This window comes from Ananas comosus, unplaced genomic scaffold (assembly GCF_001540865.1).
Source record: "Ananas comosus cultivar F153 unplaced genomic scaffold, ASM154086v1, whole genome shotgun sequence".
NCBI lineage: Eukaryota > Viridiplantae > Streptophyta > Magnoliopsida > Poales > Bromeliaceae > Ananas > Ananas comosus.
Genome location: NW_017893567.1, coordinates 1 through 16,167, shown reverse-complemented (window position 1 = coordinate 16,167; position 16,167 = coordinate 1). Strand labels below are relative to the sequence as shown.

General features: G+C 33.0%; 3 protein-coding genes across 7 annotated transcripts; 1 reads left to right on the top strand and 2 right to left on the bottom strand.

The window, feature by feature from the left end:
• Positions 1-3: 3 nt before the first annotated feature.
• Positions 4-4,666, bottom strand: LOC109706335. 5 transcript variants are annotated; one of them, XR_002215169.1, is made up of 10 exons: positions 4,568-4,654; positions 3,693-4,060; positions 3,349-3,507; positions 2,651-2,734; positions 2,375-2,461; positions 1,558-1,650; positions 1,307-1,450; positions 879-990; positions 486-537; positions 4-407 (listed from the first exon to the last, which is right to left on the bottom strand). XR_002215169.1 is itself a non-coding variant. In XM_020227122.1 (10 exons), the coding sequence occupies exons 2-10, from the start codon at positions 3,966-3,968 to the stop codon at positions 355-357; spliced, it is 1,056 nt and encodes a 351-aa protein (XP_020082711.1). In that variant the 5' UTR covers positions 3,969-3,997; positions 4,568-4,666; the 3' UTR covers positions 10-354. The 5 variants fall into 5 exon arrangements, 4 of the variants coding, with proteins under 4 accessions (XP_020082711.1, XP_020082707.1, XP_020082710.1 ...); XM_020227122.1 differs by having other exon boundaries at positions 10-407; positions 879-986; positions 3,693-3,997; positions 4,568-4,666; XM_020227118.1 differs by having other exon boundaries at positions 10-407; positions 879-986; positions 4,568-4,653.
• Positions 4,667-7,414: 2,748 nt separating this feature from the next.
• On the top strand, positions 7,415-9,992 carry LOC109706329 (mediator of RNA polymerase II transcription subunit 15a-like). The gene is made up of 4 exons (XM_020227110.1): positions 7,415-7,628; positions 7,986-8,097; positions 8,753-8,882; positions 9,695-9,992. Exons 1-4 carry the CDS (start codon positions 7,462-7,464, stop codon positions 9,739-9,741), a joined length of 456 nt encoding a protein of 151 aa, XP_020082699.1. The 5' UTR covers positions 7,415-7,461; the 3' UTR covers positions 9,742-9,992.
• A 347-nt stretch (positions 9,993-10,339) lies between these two features.
• On the bottom strand, positions 10,340-12,255 carry LOC109706331. Its single transcript, XM_020227113.1, has 4 exons — positions 11,971-12,255; positions 11,037-11,107; positions 10,778-10,913; positions 10,340-10,658 (listed from the first exon to the last, which is right to left on the bottom strand). The coding sequence occupies exons 1-4, from the start codon at positions 12,122-12,124 to the stop codon at positions 10,576-10,578; spliced, it is 444 nt and encodes a 147-aa protein (XP_020082702.1). The 5' UTR covers positions 12,125-12,255; the 3' UTR covers positions 10,340-10,575.
• Between the last annotated feature and the right edge of the window lie 3,912 nt (positions 12,256-16,167).

The following is a 16,167-nucleotide window of genomic DNA, read 5'->3' as shown; positions in this document are numbered from 1 at the left end:
ATGTCAAAAAAAGGGGAAACAACTTGTAAAAGATGTATTGTTGCACTATTTTAAGTACAGCATCACAGTTCATACATCTTCAAGGCCTATGTTCAAAATTGTAAAAAATTAGTACAACAAAGAGTAATCAATTAATAAGTGAACACCCTTTGCCAACCTATTAACTCATCAAGCTTCTCAATGATCTAGCAACCTCCTCCAAAAAATTTGGTACAAAAATGGTGCAATCAATTGTTGTAAAATTATCAGGCAAAAAGACAAGAAAAAGTTTGGAGTCGAAGCGATCGATTGCTTCCTTTCGTAGCAATCCCTTTCTATTATTTCTCTCGTAGTAAAACTCGGCGAGAGCTCCTTTTAAGCACCAGAATCAGAGAAGCGCAGACCGGATTCCTCGTGAATTTCTCCGGCTGAAAGGAGGACTGACAAGAATTATGATGTGATCATGAAGAACTAATGGGTGCATAGAAGGGACAGAATGTTCGTACTCGGGAGATCGACGGCTAGGTTCGCCTGAGCATCGGCATCCGCATTAAACTCCTTCAAAGTGATATGAAAAGCCAATGTGAGCCAAATTAGCAGCAATAAATTGGTTGCCAAAAAATACAAATCTCAATTAGTTTAAAGCTTTTTTTGGCTAATAGTGTTCTCAAAAGACGAATAATCACTATATATTGAAGAACTTAGACTTGGTGAAGCACAGAAGCCTACTTACTTACAATATGATTTTAGATATAATTACCTACACATTATGCTCTATCTCAGCTGCGTAGATCACAGTATAGAGTTTTCGCTTTTTTTAGCAGCAGTAGTTCGATTTAAAATGCTTCCAAATGGAACAAAGGAACGGCAAAAGACAAACAATGATAGCTTTTTGTTACCCTCTTAACATGTCTGATCTCAAATGACAGAAACATATCCTTGAGCTCCTTCGCCTCCTTGCACAAGCCAGCCATGTTCTCGTGCCTGGCCCGCCAGAGATCTTGAACCTGTCTTGAGAAAGGAAGCAAATTTATTAAGAATAATAAATATGCCTCATATAGATAGATTTCTGCACAAAAGTTAGGTCACAAGGATATCACGGCATTATTTTGTGGATAGGGATTAAATCGAACTGCATGAAGTACAAAAGTAATTTAATTTCAGTATATTAAGTGAGTGAGACCAAACTTCAGTGAGAGCAGAAACTTTATCAATTCTTACCATGAAGTATTGTGCTCTACTAGCATATGCAGCGCAGTACAAGACATCAAGATTAAGAAAAATTAATATTAAGTTGGTAAATTCAGAGATATATTGAACGACGCACCTGATTACAAACAAGCTTAGAGTCACCTTGCACACGTATTTTCTGAAACCCTTTCTTTAGAGCATACTTCATTCCTAAAATCAATGCTCGATATTCGGCAACATTATTTGTTACAGCACCCAAACCTTCGCGGACTCTACAAATCTTCATTCACATGACAAGAAGATTCCAAAATTCTTAAGGTGCGAATAATTCACCGTAAATATTAAAAAGAAAAACATATTACAACAAAGAAACCATTCTGTATCTACCACACTTCCATCTTCAGCTCGAAGAATAACTCCAGCGCCAGATTTTCCAGGATTTCCTTTTGAAGCACCATCAAATTCAAGAACACAAGACACCTGTCATGATTAGGTAAATTACACTCTTATTGCAATTAATGTTGAAGACAGAAAAGAAATGGCAGGAAAAATATTATAGTCTAGCAAACCAAATTAACTAAAAGGCGGTAAAGCTCAATCATGTACGAAGTTACCATCAATATGAAACATACTGCACAAAATTTAAAGACCAAATCCAAATGAATTTAAAATCCTAGGAGTAGAGCGATCATCTCTTCTCACCCACATACAGTTCCCAGTGTTTCCTTCCAAAATGTGGCACACTTTGTTCTTTCAATATGCATATCATTGAGCAAGCTTGATGTGATTCATATTCAGAAGTTTATCCAGATTAGAGTTCATATTGCAAACTTACGATTTGCGAACGACTACTAAAACATATATAATATCAGCACAATTATCCGGGAAAACAACCAAATCAAACTCAATTTGGAATAATACTTGATTCCAGGATGACTTCCACAAGCACAGAATGCTATTATAACTGTCTAACTTAAAATAAAGTATAGAACACTCAAGTACAGCAAACTCTGTGCAGTCTGTGTGACATGAATTCTTGAAGGAATTACAGGTCATGTATCTTTTTTCGCCACTCTGTCATATTTTCACCAACTCAATTCGCAAAATAAGATATCTGCGGTATCAGCCGCAGAATAAAACAGCAGGAGAATAATACACAGATAGGAAAAGAGAAGAAGCAGAGCATACAGGCATTAGAACTCACGTCATTACGAAATATTGTTTTCTGCTCAACTGAATACCCAAGCTTGAGATGTTTCTTTGCCGGTTCAATCAGGGCAGAAGAAGATTCCTGCATGATGATAACATCCACACATAGAAGTGAGCAATACACGTACTGATTTGGCTTGTTTGTGGAAATTAAATCCTTTCTTAATATACAGTAACAAGGGCTCAATTTACGTACAACAACGTGATTTCATACAACATGCTAGATCTCAGGGTAATCTACAATTGAATATAAATATGTGACAGTTATTACCATACTCACCATGTGCTGCGCCCTTTTCAAAGTAGAAGTCTTTTCGCCAGTTTGAGCAACCAAAAATGCAAGTCCATCTGGTTGCTGGGAGGAAAAGGCGACAGTCAATTTGCCAAAAAAAAAAAAAGAGAGAAGAAAGACAATATAAAGAAAACACTTTCAGTGAACTGCGGCAGTAATTTTAAACTTTCTGTGTTCACTTACAAAATAATAACAAACAAGAATAAGATTTTAACAAATAATAAAGCATCATAGTTGGAAGTTGGAACTCCATGTCACCGGCTAGAAGTTATCTATTTAACATAAAAAATAAGCATATTTTTTATTTTATCTTTTTTAACAACCATGTAGATCTTTCCACACTAATATGAGTTGCTCCTAACTAGTATGGGCTCTATCAAGAACGAGCTTCAACAGAAATAGTGGTAACTTGCCGATTTATTTGCTACAATCATAGAATCAAATATATCATGCTTTCCTATTAACACCAATTAAGTCCAATAGTTTCCTTTCACCAGCATGTGATGAGAAAACAACATCTTTCACGCATTTCCAGGTAGCAAGTTTGACAAATATGAAACTATCTTGCAGCCTAACACAATGTTAAATTACAGCACACTGCAAATCCACCATAACAGAATTGAAGGATAAAATGCATGCAGTAAACTCGCAATAAAACCGGAGGGTCATTTTCTTACCTGAAAAGGACATGGGACTAGGTTCCCAAACAGATCCTCATTCACATCGGCTGCATTAATGGCGTAGAGAGGGTTTTTAAGCCCACGAGCAGCAAGATAATCTTCCGTTTCTTTACGCAAAGAATAACCTTTGTACACACTGACGGAAGGATCACACACCTACTTTCATGAAAAGCACAGAGTACATGAATTTGCCGCGTTAACATTCGCACTATTATAGCTTAAATAACAACATCTAGTTAACTGCGCCCATACGTCTATAGTAAATTGAATGTCTAACTTAAGCATATACTAAAGAACGGTGAATTAAGCTGAATCCGGGAATTGCTCGGAACTGCACGTACCGAGGAGCTAACTTGAGCTTGACAATCGGTTAAATTTTTATAGACGGCGACAACATCTCCTTTCCGGACAACATAAAAAGCATCACCCTCTTCAGCCATAGCCGCTTTCTCATTCGCCGCCTTCGGCGACTTCGAAGCACGCACGCGCTTAGAAGAGAAGCACCGGACACGAACTGCCGACGGGATGAGACCTAAATTGAGCGCTTCAATGCCGGCGTGCCATATATCTCTTCTCCTCCATGAGATCATAGAAATCCCATATAAAGCTCTCCTCATAAGTCCATGCCCGCTATTCGAAAAGAGAGCTGCAGAAGACGCGCACGAAATGCAGTTCATCTAAGAGATTCCAATCACTACAAAGTTCACATCTGGAAATTAAAAAAAAAAAACTTTTTTTTAGTTAAATATTTAGCTTAGGATAAATATTTTGGATGAACTAAATGTGACACATCAATTTTCGGAAACTACATAACATCTATACAGCATCTTCCTCACATGTTCATCTCACAGAACAATAAGAACAAGGAATATTTGCACACATATCCCTGAAATTACATATATTTGCTTGTATACCAATCTTAGTGCGAAAATTATGCTGTGAGATAAGAATTTCTCGACATTATTACTACACGCAACTTTTCACATGCTCAAAAAAGGGAAAAAAAAATGAATGGATATTAATTTCGACTTTAGTCCAAAAACTTGTCACTCAAAACAAAAAAAACAAAAACAAAAACAAAAAGTCTTATAGAAACCACACTTTGCTATGAAATGAACTTCGTAGGATCCTTGTTTCAAGTAGAGATTCAACAAAATTAAACCAAAAGAACAAAGAGAGTAGAGATCGGAGAAAGGAAGAAGAGCGAAGCAATTACCGATTCTAAATCCAGCGAAAAGATGCGGAGATTGGAGAAATGGGAGAGAGGGAAAAGCTCAGAGAAGAGGAAGCGGACACAAATTGAGTGGAGTTAGGGTTTGTTTCGTGGGCCGTAGTTGAATTGGGCCTCGGCCCATTTCGGCCCGGCTCGCTCGCTTTTACTATTCGGTATTATAAGGACCCATTTGTAGATCATCGAGGGGTGAAAACGGTCGAATACGATCAAATATTTGACGAAAACATTTTCGTGCCCATATTTTTTTTTTATAAATGATATAAATTCAGATGCAGATAGGTATTATATGCTAAATTTTTTAGTACCATATCCACCGAAAACGAATTCAGATACAATGAATTGAATTTTATTCAGATAATAATACATACTAATATCTGCATATGAATATGAATTAATGGTTAATTTCATACAGGTCCCTACAAACATAGTGAATGACAAATATATTCCTACAAGATTCAACTTTCATATGTTGTTTCTGCGTCCCTCTCCTTTGTTATCGTTAGAGAACAGTTAGAGAACCGTTTATATTTTTAATTTTGCCATTACAAATATGTCTCTCCAAAAATCATAACAGTATAATATAAGAAGAGTAAAAATGTCAAAAAACTAACTAAGGTTGAGTATTTAATCTATGGTTAACTAAATTTTTCTGACAATTCTAATAGTAGGAATATATTTGAAAACATCTCAGGACTTTTATAGAGATAATATATAAAAGTTGAACTTTATAGAAATATATTTCTCATTCATTATGTTTGTAGAAATCTGTATAAAATTAACCCATGAATTAAAATTAACAATAATGTAATTAAAGTTTCACACTCGTGTTATATGACTAAGATTTAACAAGTATAAAAGCGATTTTAATATGAACCCTTAAAATAAAATAAAATAAATGAAGAAGACAATATATTTTTATCTAAGCTTGATTACACAATATTACACTTTATTATATAGATCTTTACTTCTACACTGTAGTAATATTTTCTTTTAAAGACATCACTCTCACTCATCTTTCATTCTTTTTCAATTTCTACACTATAAATAATAAATATATTATTTTATGTAAAAGCTGTTAAAAAACACTAGTTAAAAGTGACAAAACATATATATTCAACACATTTTGATATAAAAAAATAAATTACATAAAAATAATAAAAAATAACTTGATTGAAATTTTTAATGAGCATATCATAAAGATTTATTTTATATTTTTTTTTTGCTATTTAACAGGTGCTTTTTAATAAAGTTGTTAGATTTTGTCTAAAATAATAATTTTATTAACAGTAATATAGGAATTGGCGAGAAAGAAAATAGTTTAGTGATATTTATAAGAAAAAAAAATAGTTCAAGGTAGAAAAAATAAATAAATTTTTTTTTTTTTGAGAAAAAAGTAGCACACTACCTTCTTCATTTATTCAGAATGTGAACTAAGCTATATGAATGAGGCAACTCAGGCCTCAGGGATGGCGAAAAAAAAAACAAACAAAAAAAAGGAACAATTACAATAAATAAATAAATTTATAATACAATATAGCTATTGATAAAATACAATAATATAAGTGTCTCTTTTTAAGATGTACAATATAGCAAATCGAAATAATAGTGGAGTATAACGTGGTAGAGTGTAATTGAGCCCTTTTACTTATTGACTATTTTCTCCGTGTGCTTTGTTTGGGCTTTTTTTTCAAACTAACTCTTAAAAAACGTCATAATTTGCCAAATAATTCTACCAAAATTTTATTTGGTTAAAATTTATTATTTCTTTATATTTCATTGTATATAATTCTAACCAATCACATACAATCTTAACAATCCAAAAAATTTTAACAATCTACCTATACAACCCTAAAAGTCAAACAAAAATTCAATAATTCATATATAATTCTAATAATCTCAGAAATATCCTCGTAATCAATAAAAAAAACCAATAAATAACAACAACAACTAGAAAATAATGAATGATTTACCTGACCAAATAAAATTTTAGAACGTGATCGATTCACCGATTTTTTTCTTCATTTTTGTCTAATTTGGTACTGAGCTTAAAAAAAAGAATTAGTTAGCCAAATAAAATTTTTGGAAGGATCATTTGGTGAATAAGAAATATTTATAGGATTATTCTTTAAAAAAGTCGGCGTTGTAACAACTTGACTCAGGCTTAGTTTGGCATTGCTTAGTTTGGCATTGAGCCACATCTAATGCTATTAGATAAAATGAAGTTGGTGTAAAAATATATAGGGACATGCTTCTACGTATTCCGATGGAATCGCAGAAAATATATCATAACCGACTCATCGCAATATATGGAAAGCAATATTATGTACGAAAATAAATAGGATATTTTTTCATCGTACTTTCTCACCGCACGTAATGTTTACCGTTTACTTTTAACATTGTCACTAATTTAACAAAAAAATTAGTAAAAAGAATAATAAAAAGAGAAAAATAAAACCATAGGATATGAAAATAATACACTTTAACAAAAAGAGAAAAATAAAATTATAGGGTACAAAAGTGATACACTTTAAAACGAAACCACAGGAGTGATATTTGGCGTTTTCCCGATGATACGATTAATAATAGTAACCAGTGTCACAGATTACTAGGACGGCAATAATAACTCCTCCCATATAGTCCAAGATTACCAGAACAGCAATAATAACTTGTTGGATCTAAACCATCGATCTAAAATATTTAAGCTCAGTTATTATCATTAGTGTCTACGGTCTTTTATATCAAATCACAAGTACATTCGGTGGGACTATTGGGTGTCATTTGGTGAAAAATTAATGTTTATAGGATTATTCTTTAAAAAAAAAAAAAAGTTCGCTTTGTTGACTTCTCTCATTTGATACACTCGCCGTTTAATATCCATGTCCATATCCATATGCCTGCCATCTCGTTGTTTAGGGTTTGCAGGAATGGAGGGGACGAACGGCAGCACTTCTCGATCGGAAGGCGTTGCTGCTGTCGGCGCCAACGGCGCCGACTGGCGGGCGCAGCTCGAAACCGCCGCCCGGCAGAGGATCGTCAATAAGATGTCAGTCTGCCGATTCTTTCCTTAGGCCTCGTTCAGTATCGTTGCTTTTATTATTATTATTATTATTATTGTAAGTAGAAAATTTCAAAAACTGCAAAGAATATGAAAAAGCACGGATCAATGACTCACGCGAGCTATAATTAGTTATGGAATTTTATAGAAACTGGTGTGTTATGATATCCAATGCTGCAGATCATGGGTGGTCATGGGCTCTTTCTGATCTCAAGAAAGAAAAAGGAGACTCCGATGTCGTCGTGTCGTGATCTTCGACATCACTAGTTTGCAAATTGTGCAATTGGTTTTTTACTTCATTGTGCTGTAAACTAAATCAATTGATTTTTCTCTTCGTACGCACAGAATCGAGTCTCTAAAGAGGCACCTACCGATATCCGTTCCAGAGGGCATTAATGAACTTAATAAAATTGCTGTACGATTCGAGGAGAAGATATATACTACGGCTACTTCCCAGGTACTAATACCATACCATTTCACCACATAGTAGAGTTACATAATAGGTGGTGTGGCAGTTCTCAACATGACACAGCTCAATCCGGCACGCCGTGAAACGAAGTTAACGGACTTGGGTTTGGCCTAAATAGGTTTAACCCGTCTACTTAACCCGCCTAAATAGGTTTCGGTGGATTTGGGTTTACTCTAGTGGGACATTGTTGCCAAAAGCATCTACCGAGAAGCTTATTCTGATGTGTGTTTGCGCCACCATGTGCATAACACACCCAAATTTACACCCCAACTTTCCTTTGTGCAAATGATGCTTGGCCTTTTCTTTCTTGATGTTAGGACCTGTTCGGTCTGGCTTGGTTTTCTGTGAAATGTTGTCTGAGTGAAGCTTTTCGAGGAAGTGTATTAATCTCTGTAACGGTGTCTTGCTGCAGCAAGCGTAAGTTGTATTATTTTTTTCCGTTAGTGAGAGCTTTAGAACCGAAAGCAAATGAATTAACTACGACCATATTTAGCATAATATCATATCGAGATGCGATTCTACAACATATACATGTACGAAAGAAAATATACATTGTATCTTTTGTATCTTTTGTGTTCTTTTACCTGCTATGCAGCTTGTCAGACTATAAAGTTCTCATCTTTCTGACACTCTAACATCTCAGGCTGATTATTTGAAGAAAATTTCACTGAAATTGCTCTCTATGGAGTCAAAGAGCGGGCAGGCTCCTGCAGGTCATACCACAGTGCCAAACATTTCTCATGTGGATCAAATTCCTATTTACCCAGATCATGGTATGAAAGAAAATATACAGTGCTACTTCTTAATGCGTCTGAAATAGTTTGACATTATATGTTTTAGATTACTCGTGTAGTTGTTATAAGTCTGTCGAGTTAGGTGTCTGGTTAACAAATAATTTGGCACTTTTTTAAGCACCAGAAATCAAAACAAGTTTTTCAGCACCAAAAGTAGCAAATCTAATTTGAATCTTCTGTTTCTACTATGATGAAAAGCTGTAGAGAAGAATTCAGTTATTAGTGCTTCTTAGCACAGTTCTACTCGAACTGCTCTTCTATATAAACTCCAGTCGGACCGAATAGACCCTGTAGTTATAATGTCTTGGTTGATTTACGTGAGGCTAATAAATGCTTGCACTTACAAATCAGATAACTTTGTCGATTTCCAAATTGTTTCCTGCTCGCGCACAACGATGCCCAAATTGAACAAATGCAAAAAATAAATGCTCTTTGTTATTGAAGTTGGTTAAATGCAAATTTTGTTTCTCTTTCATGTTTTATCTTGCTTTTTGGTTCTTTTATGCTATATATAGAATTCATCTTTTATATAAAGGCGAAAAGAACACACATATATAATGCTGCTCTCATGTGGTATTTGCTAAAGTTGCTAATTTTGGAAGCATTTTTACAAGAGCCTCATTGTAAATTTATGATAAGCCTATGCTGTTAGGAAACTAATGAATTTTGAAGCTATGATTCCAAGCATGCATGCAATCAATGTTAAATTTGGGATTAGAACATGTCATGTTAGTTTGTTAGTTAATAGAGTTAGCGTAGCTCATACATATTTTTACTGTTTATTATTGCAGATGTGACCGGCGAGCTTCAGAATCTGAACCTGGAAACTGAGATTTAAGAGGATGAGAAGGATGAGGAGCATTAGAATATATTGTCATGATAATTATGCTGTTGAAAGTTTCTGCGCAAAGTTTGGGCTTAAGATGTTTTATGGAATAAATCCTTAATAAAGATTTGAATGTAATAGGATTCTTGTTTTAGGATTATAAGTGCTTGATCTGAATCTTGTAGAAAAATGCTTTGCAGGTTTGAGGTTATGCGTGCGAGTTGTGTGCATGATAGTAATAAACATATTTGATATTTCCTTTGTTCCTTTTTTGTGTATTCTTATTTTCTGTTTTGCTCTTAATAAGTTCTGATAGAGTTTTTAATGTTTGACATAAATATCCACTTACTGTACACAATCCTAATCTTTTTAGATTTGCGGTACACAGATGAAACTATCTATAAAACCACATAGTTCTTATTTTCCGTCGACAAACAAACTTGTGGATTTGTAGATTGCCAGCAATCCACCATCCCGCACCGCACTCTGCTTACAGAATTTGTGTTTAAAACCGAAAAAACGAAAGAAATAGCAAGAGTACCAAATGAGACCTTAACATTTCTTCTTTAAAAGGACAGAAAAGATACAAGAGAGATCAAACATAAGCAGATCAGAGAGAACATCCAAAGCTACTTCAGCTGATTATAACTTACCAAAAATGTTATCTCAAACATTACACACCCAGTTACAACACCACTGTCCCAATGATACAGCTCTATAGACTTAAAAAGCCCAAGGATTCATCCTCATAATTCAACACCACCATCACAACCAACACTAACAACAATAATCAATCTTTTTTAGTTATATACAACATACAACAATTTTGGGATCATGATGTGATCACTATGTTTGAGATACCGTTGCATCTTTCCCAATTCCTCTACGCCTTGCTCGTTCAATCTTCCGTTTACGCCATTCCTCGAGAGCTGAAACATATGATATACATTTTCCGCATAGTTAGGGGAAAAATGAACTGCCTTTCATGAATAGCACTGTATGTTTGCTAAAGCTTTTTGACAGCTACAAAAAAATGATTGAGTCGAACCTTTCTGGCTGTTAGCATCATTCGTCACCCTTAGATCTTTTAACCTCTTCGACAAATCAACTGCAGCGGTTAGCTTTTGAGCTTGTTGCGTCTCTGCCCCTGATTCTGTATATGCTTCTTGTTCAATTTCTTTGATCTAATCAAATGCCAGGGCAAAGGATTTAACAAATCACAAAGTCCGCCTTAAAACTTTTCAAATAAGAAAAATCTCTAAGATAAGCTTCTGAATCACGACTACTACTATTCTAACATTACTTACTCTCCTGATCAATTCCAAGGGCTCCATAGCACGTCGTAATGCTTCAGATTCCAATACGTACTTCAGTTGCGCTGTAATAAATAAAAACAAACAAACATAATGCACGTGTTAGTATCCATTTGCGAGTAATTTCGGGTCCATAGCTTCACTAACAAATTTACAAGCAAATTCTGCAGCGAAGATGTAGTTCTGCAAATTTAGACAGGATACTTCGAGTCTTGATTTTGAAACTAATATCCTACATAAGTTCGCATGAAGATTTATGTCCATTCTACTTTTTGACTTTGGCTTTCGTAGGTAGAGAAAAAAAACAAATTAAACATCTAGAGGTGTCATCAAATTACTAAATGTTTGCGATACTACCAACATAGGTGTTCAAAGTATCAGTAGATAGTAGAATAATTCACAATCCAGTAACATAAAATAGTTTTGCACACAATAATAACCTAACAATCCATAACATGCGATTCACTCCATAGTTCCAATGAAAAAACATATATAATTAGATAAAAAAATAACCTTTTTTTTCCCCCCAAATGAATGAACAAGTTCTGAGCCGTTACGATTCACGCTATCGCATGCATGCTTTATCTCATTCTCTTGGTCCCAATAAACTCTTTGTTATTTAAAATTTTCTTTTCGAATATGAACTTTAGCCCTATTTCGAATTAACGTCCAAAATTACTTGATATTCACTACATGAACAATCAATTTATTTTAATCGATCATCTCATTAAAATCTTTGACAAGTTTTCTCGATGAATAATTTCAATCTTTCTCCAAATACAAATAATCAAAAGAAGCGTTTTTCTAATCCATTGCGCAATTAAGCAACTGAAGAGTGTCCCCGAGAGATCAAATGGATCATTGCAAAGATCAAATTTATAGCAGTTTAAATCCATGAAAATCGGGATCAAACGAGGGGGGAACGTACCGGGATCGAGGTGGTGGTGGTGGTAGGATGGGGCGAGTCTCCGCGGGACGGCGACGCCGAAGAAGAGGCCGCGGAGGAGGAGCGCGGCGGCGACGGCGAGGTTGAAGAAGCACACGGCGATGGTGGCGCTCTTGAAAGAGAATAACCTCGTCATCTTCTACGCGAGGGAGGGGCCGCCCATGCGAAACCCTAATCGCCCCCTCCCCACCGTTCGCTCGACCTCCAAACCCTAACCCTAACCCTAACCCTAATTTTAAAAAACTTTACCTCGACGGGGGAGATCGCCGGAGTGCGGCCTCTCTAGTACTTTTAATACTTGGTTAAAATGTAAAAACACCCCCTAAGCTATAACACGTTTTAAATATGATCCTCTATTTTTTTTTTCTTAAATTTGATTTATATTCACATTCACATACTAATCATTTTATTTAACTCATTTTATTAGTAATTTTGATAATTTTCATAGAATTAAAATAAATTCTCACGATAGATACACATGATCAAAAAATTATTTCAGTTAGAAAAAAAGGTTACGTGCATCTCTGGTGTTTCATTCTAACGAAATTTAAAATTACTGATTGTAAAAGTTAAATCAAATTGTTCTCAAGCAGAAAAAGTATACATTATAAAAAAAAATAGAAAAAGATTATTTTCAAAATGGGTTAAAATTTAGGGGTTGTGGACACATTTAGGCTCCGTTTGGTTGGCGGTATAAGCGGGGATAACGGAAGTTATCCTCGCTATTCCGCCAAACAAAATAATTTTTGGCAGGAATATTTTATTTCGATCAAATATTGCTATTCCTGACTATTTCGGAATAGATTGGGATTTGCTGTTCCACCATTTTGATGAAATAGTGCTATTTCAATATTTAATTTCAAACTTAATTAAAATTACGAATTGAATTAAAACTAAATTATATAAATATAATATGTTATATATTATAATATATTTTTTTGTTATAAAATTATTAATTATACTATATTAATAATATTATTTATATTTAAATATTATAGAATTAATTCTTTTATTAAATTTAAGTTTAAGTAAAAATTTAAAATAAATAAAATTATGTAATAAATAAAAATCTATAAACTTTATTAAAATATTATTTTTATCAATATTATAATTTAATTATAAAAATTATTTTTTAATTGTTCCAAGCTGGATCTATCTTATTTAAAAATTGTAAAATATAAGTATATTAAATTAAAATTAAAATTTTTAAAATTTAAAATTGTAATGCTCAAAATAAAGTATTCCAAATTTCAAGTTTTAATATTTTAAATTTAAATGTTAGATATTAAATTTAAAAATTTAAATATATTTATATATATTTTTTAAATTAAAAGTGTGATCTTAAATTTAAAGTTTGAAATTTAAAATTTAAAATTTTGAATTTAAAATTTGAGATTTTAAATTTTAAATTTTAATTTAAAATTTTGAAATTTAAAAGTTAAAATTTTAAATTAAAAATATAAATTTAAAATTTAAACTTTTAAATTCAAATATAATGAGAGGGTAATATCATTATTTTTTACTTATAACTTCCCGTTATTCTTCTTATTCCATCTTACCTAACCAAACGCTATTTTTCTTATTCTCAGGAATAACCCAATTTTCATCCAAACGCAAAATTGATCTAATTCTCGCTTATAACTCAATTTATACCTATTCCTAGAATAACAACTTTTTGCTTATCCCCGAACCAAACGATACCAGTAAGTATTAAGAGGAGACAAATAAATTCAAGGGTTAATTTCATTTGTACCCTCACAAAATTATGAAATATCATAAATATCCTTCAAAATTTTAAAATAATACCCCCTTTAAATACAATATTTTTTTCATAAATACCCTCACCATTATTTTTTGCTAATTTCCGTCAATTTAGCATTTTTTTTATTTTACTTCAAAAATATGAAATTATTATTTTACCCTTAATTTGTTCACTATTTGTTTAAAAATCAAACTTTTGTCACTATTATTTTTTAATATTTATACCAAAACTATCACTTATAGGCCATTTAAGTAAATCTTTAAAGTTTTTATTAATTTTTCTTTTTTCAATATAAACTTCTTAATTTTTTTTAGGGGAATACACATGGATTATATCTACATTGTGATTTTATTCTTAGACTCGTTTAATTTTATATACTGCAAAGTTACTAAAATTATTAAATTTAGTTGAATCATTAACGGATTAGACAAAATTTCTAATTTAATAATAAAAAATCATTCAATTTTAAGAAGATAAAATTTAAGAAGACTTTAATTAAAAAGTTAAATTTAGGGGGCTATTTTATAATGGGTTGTAATTGAGGTGGGTCTCCATATATTCAAAAAAATTTATGAGGGTGGTAATTATAATAAAATAGAGGGTTAAATTGGTATTTTGAAGCTAATACGACGGATTGCTACGGGTGGAAAAATTCTAGAATGCAACGGGTATATTAGTGACGTGGCGTAACAAACCAATCAAATTAATCCTTTTAAGAATATATGTCCCATCATGATTGTAAAAAAGTATTTTTATTGTACTTTTGTTTAAAAAGAAGAAATGTGATTGGCTTGTTATTGATGACGTGGTGCAAGTGTGACAGTGTAGAATTCCTCCTACGGGTGAGGGTATTTTTGAAACTTTTCATACTTTTGAAGGACAAATATAAAATTTTAAAATTGTAAAGGGTATTCATAAAATTAGACCTACTTGGAAGGGTATTGAAAAATATTTTGGGAAAACTTCAAAAACCCTTCTTGTGATATCGCACTTTTTTATTTTAGTATCATGTGGTTTAAAGTGTATCAAGTTAATACCCTATAGTTTTACATTTTTTTATTTTAGTATCCTGTGGTTTAAAGTGTATCAAGTTAGTACTCTGTGATTTTATTTTTATATCAAGTTAGTACTCTGTGTTTTTATTTTTTTCTTAATGAAATATTAAACCACAGGGTGCTAAAGTGAGAAAGTGTGAAACCACAGGTACTAACTTGATACACTTTAAACTATAGGGTATTAAAGTGAAAAAATATAAAACTATAGAGTACTAACTTAATACACTTTAAACTATAGAGTACTAAATGAGAAAGAGTGAAACACAAGGGAGTTTTTTCCAAATTTTTTCCTAAATTGAAAGATAAATGCACCGCGCGTGACACGCGGGCCCCGCTTACGTGTCCTGTGGGGCCGGTGCTTACGTGTCAGACGCTGGCCCCACAGAGAGGGAGCCGGTGTACGAGCCGAATCTATACGCAGAGCGCAGGGACCCTATTCTCCAAAGTGGGGCCCACACGGGCGTTACACGGAAGGGGAGCTTCGGCCCCGAAAAGGGACACCGGCGGTGACGGAGCCGCGCACACCCCCCACCAAGCAAAAGCGTCTGAGAGGCCTCGGACGAAACAACGGCGCGAAATGACCAAAATGCCCCTGCTATCCCACGCAACTCTCCTGCACCACGCGTATAAACCACACTCTCTGCACCGAATTTTATATTCAGGCTAAAAATACAGAAAATCTTTTTTTAAATAATATTTTTTTTCCATCAGGGATTCGTCCTTACTATTCTGTTTATTTTTTTTATAATGGATATTGTAAATAATTTCTGTAGAAAATATAAAATATATATTAAAAAGATTTTTCTCTTATTAATAAATATGAGTAATTTGAGTGCATTTCGCTAGCATAAATATTTTTCAAAAATTATTAAGATGGATAGAAATATAAATTTAATTTAGAAAAAATAAGTATTTATGAAAAAGTTTCTTTATTAGCCATAATTAATACTAATTTTTAAATATTAATGACTAATCTAATAGAGAAGACCAATTGTAGAAATAGTCTAATAAGTTTAAGTATTTAAGAGCCATACAATTACTGCGTAAGCATGTTGATTTGAAGTTAATAGTTACATAAAAAATCTATCACACACAATGATGATCGGAAGAGAGTAGGTCGAATGCACTAGCATTGTCTGTTTTAAAATTAAATCTAACATCAATTGATGTGATGTAATTATATGCTATCTAAAAGGCAGGACAATACAAACATTCACAAAATTAAAAAGAATCTAGTTGAACTAACATTATCGAGAATGGTAATTATCCGAAACTGGGCAAAAAGGCATTGTTCGGATTATAAAAAATTAGCTTACAAAATTTATAATTTTTTAATAATTGAAAATGTTATAATATATGAAC